Below are 5,624 nucleotides of genomic sequence, written 5' to 3' on the forward strand. Positions count from 1 at the left end.
ACGTTCACAAAATGTTGAGATTCAGAAAAAAGATGAAATAATTTTCAGTGAAGTTCCTACCGAAATGCAGTACCTAAACGTACTTTATTGTACCCTAATAAATCTCCCAAAGTTTCAGCTCGATATTTTATTTACAAAAAAAGTTCTTAGGTTCAAAAAAAATTCAGTGAACGGAAAAAGTGAGGTAGGTAATATAGTTATTTAGCTGTGTCACATGCCCTTAAATGAAAATGTTTGATTACCGCTCTGAACTCGTTTTTTTCCATTTTTCTTAACGAACAAATTTTTTTTTTCAATTGGTTATAAAAACACGTAAACTCAGAAGATGTGGACTGTGACTGCACCATATATCTAGTCGGGAGCGGTGCTGACTGAAAACAGATGATTTGGAGCGATTCGCGCGCCATCTGTTGGTCATTCTAAGGACTTATTGAATTACCCTCGTATCTAAATTTTTTTTCAGCTATATTCTGCGATGAAATGCATAAGATAAAAATTCAAAGAGATAAAGAATTAAAAAATAAACAACAGAATTCAAAATGCTTATCTTTGATTTAAAAAAATTGTATTTTCGTCATTGGATAGAAAGAAATAATTTGAAAATCATAAAAATGACTTTTTGGAAAACATATATTACTATTCATTTAATTACAAATAATTATACTTTATAAACTACTTTTTGGATATTATTTTGGACTTAAAAAAAATTCTACAGCCATAACGCCGTTTTACGTGTTTCATTAGATTTTAAGGTGGTTTCTTGAAAATTTATTCTTTTTGCCGTTTAGTCTGCCATTATATTTTTGGTTGAGAAGTCATCTTTTTTGGTTTCAAATTTTATTATTTGGCTGAAAATTAAATTATTTTGTTAAAAATTTAATACTTTTGTAGAAAATTCGTATTTTGGACTTGCAAATTGAACAATTTGTTTCAAATTTGATTTCTTTCTGACCTACAAAATCTTGTACAGTTGAAAACTCAACGGTTTCATTGAAGAATTGTCTTTTTGAATGAATTTAACTATTTTTAATGTACAATTAAAATCTTTTTTGGTTGAAATATCGAATTTTATATTTTTTTGTCGAGAATATATAATTTTTTAAATCTCAGCCACTTTGTTAAAATCTTTTTTTAGCTTAGGTTTCATCATGGTAGTTGAAAAATCATCTCTGGTTGAAAATTCAATTGTTTTGTAAAAAATTCGTCTTTTTGTTTGAAAAATCGTCTGTTTTGACGAAAATTCGTCTTTTTAGATGAATTCATATTATTCTCTGTGACATGACTTTTTTTTGCTAACAATTTATTTTGTTGGTTGAGGATTCATCATTTTAGTTGAAAAGTCATCTCTTTGGTTGGAATAGAACCTATTTTATTGAAAATTCGTCTTTTTGTGTTGAAAATTGACCCATTATAGCAGAAAAATAAAGTATTTGTTTCAAAGATTCTTTTTTTTCTTGAAAATTAATATTCTTGGGTTCAAAAATTAATTTTTTTTCTAGAAAATTTGTCTTTGGTTTGAAAATTCAGCAATTTGGTTGACATTTTTTTCTTTCTTGACTCTTTTGTTGAAATGATACCTATATTATTAAAAATTCGTGTTTTGGAGTTGAAAATTAAAATATTTTGGTAAAAATATAAATTATTTGTTTGAAAATTTACGTTTTTGTTGAAAATTCATATTTTTGGATTAAAAAATCAACTTTTTTTTTAGAAAATTCGTATTTTTGGCCTGAAAATCCAACATTTCCGTTTATATTTTTCTTTTTCGGTTGTAAAATCGTTTTTCTGTTGAAAAATAAACTATTTGGTTGAATATGTTAAATAAATTTTAAAAATATTTTTGGGTTAAAAATTTAAATTTTTTGTAGAAAATTTGTCTTTCCTGGCTAGAAAATTTAGCAATTTGGTTGAAATTTTATTTATTTTTTGCCGAAAATCTTTTCTCGGTGTAAAAATCAATTATTTTGATGAAAATTCGCCTTTCTTTATAAAGTCAAATTTTTAAAATTTTAAATTAAAATCTTTTTTCGTTGAAATATTAATCTTAACATTGTTTTTTCAGAATCCATATTTTTTTGGTAAAATCAAAACTACTTTGTTGAAGATTTATTCTTTTGGTTGAGGATTCGTCTTTTTGTTGAAAATTTATCTTTTTGGTTGAAAATGTACCTATTTTGCTGCAAATCCATCTTTTATAGATTTAAATTTAACTGTTTTTATTGAAGAATCAGTCATTTGTTTAAAAATAAATTATGTTGTAGAAAATACATATTTTCGGGTTAAAAATTCAAATTTTTTGTAGAAAATTCCTTTTTTTTCAAAAAATCAACGGCTTGATAAAAATTCGTTTTTCTGGATAAATTTAACTGGTTTTAATTTAAAATTAAAATTTTTTTTTCGTGGAAATGTCAAATTTTTTGTGTCGAAAATTTATTTTGGTAAAAATTCATCTTTCTAGGTTGAAATATGAATAATTTTGGTAGAAAAATTAACTATTTGTTTAAAAATTAATTTTTTGCTGAATGTTAATATTTTTGTTTAAAAAGTCAATTCTTGTTTTTAGAAACTTCATCAATTTCGTTCACATTTTTTTTCTCTCTTCGTTGAAAAGTCTTTTTTCTCTGTTGAAAAATAAACTATTTGGTTGAAAATTAACTTTTTTCAAATTAATATTTTTTGGTTAAGAATTCAACTTTTTTTGGTAGAAAATGACTTGAAAATTCAGCAATTCGGATGACATTTTTTCCCATTTCCTGGCCAAAAAATCAATTATTTGGATGAAAATTCATCTTTAAGGTTAAATTTCACTTTTTTTAAATTTAGAATAAAAATATTTTTTGGTTGAAATACTAATTTAAACATTTTTTGTTTAAAATTCATATTTTTATTTTGTTAAATCTAAGCTATTTTGTTAAAGATTTATTTTTTATGTTTGAGGATTCATCATTTTAGTTGAAAATTCTTATTTTTTATTAAATATTTAACTATTTTGTATAAAAATGAACTACTTGTTCTAATACTGTTATTATTTTATTATTATATAATATTATGTTATATTTTAAAACTATTTGTTTTCTAATTTAAAATAAACATATTTTCCGTATTTTTCTAAAAATTCGTCTTTTGGGTTGAAAGTTCAACTTCTTTGATAAAAATTCTTCATTTTTACTTTAGAATACAATAATTTTGTTGAAATATTTGTTCTTTCTTAGCTGAGAAATCTTTTTTTAATTGGAAAATCAACTGCTTAATTAGATGTTGCACTACTTTGTTAAAAATTAATTTTATTGTTAAAGATTTATAATTTTAGTTGAAATTTCGTCTATTTTTGCAGAAAATTTATGTTCGTTGAAAATTCACTTAAGTCTTGAAATTTCAACTACATGCTTGGTAAACACAATTAATCTATTTTATTAAAAATGCAATGTTTTTGCTTGAAATATTAGAAATGTAAAGCCTTTCAATTTGAATTTAATATTAGTACCTTCATTATTTAATAAATCGTTAAGGAAATATTTGAAATTGATATAAAAAAGAATTTCTTTTTTTTCTAATATCATGACTAATCTTTATAATTTTTCAAAAATAAATTAAAAATTTCTAAAAGAGCGGGGAAAGGAAAAATTAGATAAATTTTCACGATTTTAGATGTTTCAGGTAATTTTTCAAATTTAAGAACTAAAAAGGGGTCGAAATGGGAGTTAGATAAAAAAAAGAGGACGAACTGTGATCCCTAAAATTTAAAGTCTTTGACAATTTTACAATACAAATGTGCAATTCTTTTCAGGTTTAGAATTAGCCGTTGGATTAAGTGTCGATTATGCAGCTCACGTTGCTCACGCATTTCTGATGGCCAGATCAGAAGACAAAAAATTAAATAGAAAATCCAGAGTTTTGACTGCTGTTCGACACATCGGCGCTGCAGTGACTTATGGCGCAGGCTCGACTTTACTGGCACTTTCTTTACTCATTTTCTCAAAAGCTTACGTATTTCGAGCCTTTTTTAAAATATTTCTTCTAGTGATAGTGTTTGGACTGTGGCATGGTTTGCTACTTCTGCCAGTGGTTTTAAGCACTGTCGGTCCACGAAGTCTTCACCGGGAGGTGAAGGTCCAGGAAAAAGAACTCCAGACATTTAAAAAATCCACCGAAGAAGCTAGCATTCCTCTAAACTCTAAATAAATTCTAGGATTCATCACGATATTGTATAAGGATTTGAAAGCAAATCAAACTTTTCTTCGAACGATAATATTTATGAATTTTAAATCAGAGATTTTTCTTTATTTCTTGTGTTTCACATAAATTAAAATAAAATCGAACTTACAATAAAATGTAAAAATCGAAATATAAAGCTAAGTAGTAAAAGTACAAGTAATACAAAAGAAACAACAAACTAAAGCATTCAAAGTGGAACTCTTCAGTTTTTAACGTTTAAAATTCAAGTTTAAAAGTTTTTATATAAAAATAATTTTCTATTGAATTGTTCAATAATTTACACGTATAAAATACTAACAGTTTTCAACTGAATAATTTCAAGTTTAATGAATTTAAACTGCAAAATTAAGAATTTTTAACATTCATAAATTATAGAGTTCAAAGATTTAGATTAAGTTCCAAAAATATAAATCCAGGTTAACATTTTCAACACTCTAAATTAAAGAATAAATCAATGAACTTTAAAAATGGTCAAAATTATATTATTCTGTTATTTTAGGCCAATAAATATTTTAAAATTTACATTTTTTTTCAAATTAAAAGTTCTTAAATTAGAATTTAAATTATTTTAATTTTAAATAGTTTAAGCATCCTTGAAAATCTTTAAAATTGTATTTTAAACTCTTAAGAAATATAGAAGTAGTTTTAAATTTGGTCAAATTTAGCTTTATTTAAAAATTTTTTTCAAAACTTCTCAATAACTTAAAAAATTAACTGAATTTGTCCTTCAAATTTAGATTTCTAAATAAAAATTGAACACTTATTATTTTTAGAAACAATTAGAGTAATTTTAAGAGATATTTAAAAGTTTGAAAAAGATTAAAAATTAATTTAGAACTTGAAATGATTTCAAATTATTTTAACGAAGTGTATTAACCGAAAAAATTTGGTTATACACTTCGAATTTGGTGCAAATACTCACAACCTAATTTAAAACAAAATTTAGATTTTTGCAGTTTACAAAAAATTTAGAGGCTTTTTAAGAATTGTGAAAGGCTCCAAATGGATAAAAACATTTTCTTAAATTTCCTAGGAAAATTAAAAATGATTTTTCATTTTGAAAAATTATTTTAACAGAATATTCAAAACGATTTTAAGAGAATTCTAAAATTATTAAAAACGACCCAGGAAGAATTTAAGGATTTTTTTTTAATTTTTAAAATTTTCAAAAACTTCGTTTGAATTACTTGATATCATTTTAAGCTGTTAATTAATTTTGAATATTTTTAAAACTTCTAAATATCTCTTGAAATTACTAAAATTTTTCTAAAATTAATACGTGTTCAATTATTATTTATACATCAAAATTCAACAATTTCGCTTACAAATTGAACGTTTTATTAAGTAGAACAATATAAATATGTAACGTTAAAATGTTAAAAGCTTTTCGAAACTTTAACAATTTAAAG

General features: G+C 23.9%; 1 protein-coding gene across 4 annotated transcripts in view; it reads left to right on the top strand.

Moving 5' to 3' along the window:
• The window catches only part of LOC117166967 (NPC intracellular cholesterol transporter 1-like), a 39,744-nt gene extending 35,259 nt beyond the window's left edge, over positions 1-4,485 (top strand). For all 4 annotated transcript variants that reach the window (XM_033351469.1, XM_033351472.1, XM_033351471.1 and 1 more), the window contains one exon: positions 3,788-4,485. In XM_033351469.1, coding sequence (XP_033207360.1) covers positions 3,788-4,182 — 395 coding nt within the window. In that variant the 3' untranslated portion in view covers positions 4,183-4,485. The remainder of the gene's footprint in view (positions 1-3,787) is intronic.
• Positions 4,486-5,624: the final 1,139 nt, after the last annotated feature.

The sequence above is a fragment of the Belonocnema kinseyi genome, chromosome 2 (assembly GCF_010883055.1).
Source record: "Belonocnema kinseyi isolate 2016_QV_RU_SX_M_011 chromosome 2, B_treatae_v1, whole genome shotgun sequence".
In the NCBI taxonomy this organism is placed as follows: domain Eukaryota; kingdom Metazoa; phylum Arthropoda; class Insecta; order Hymenoptera; family Cynipidae; genus Belonocnema; species Belonocnema kinseyi.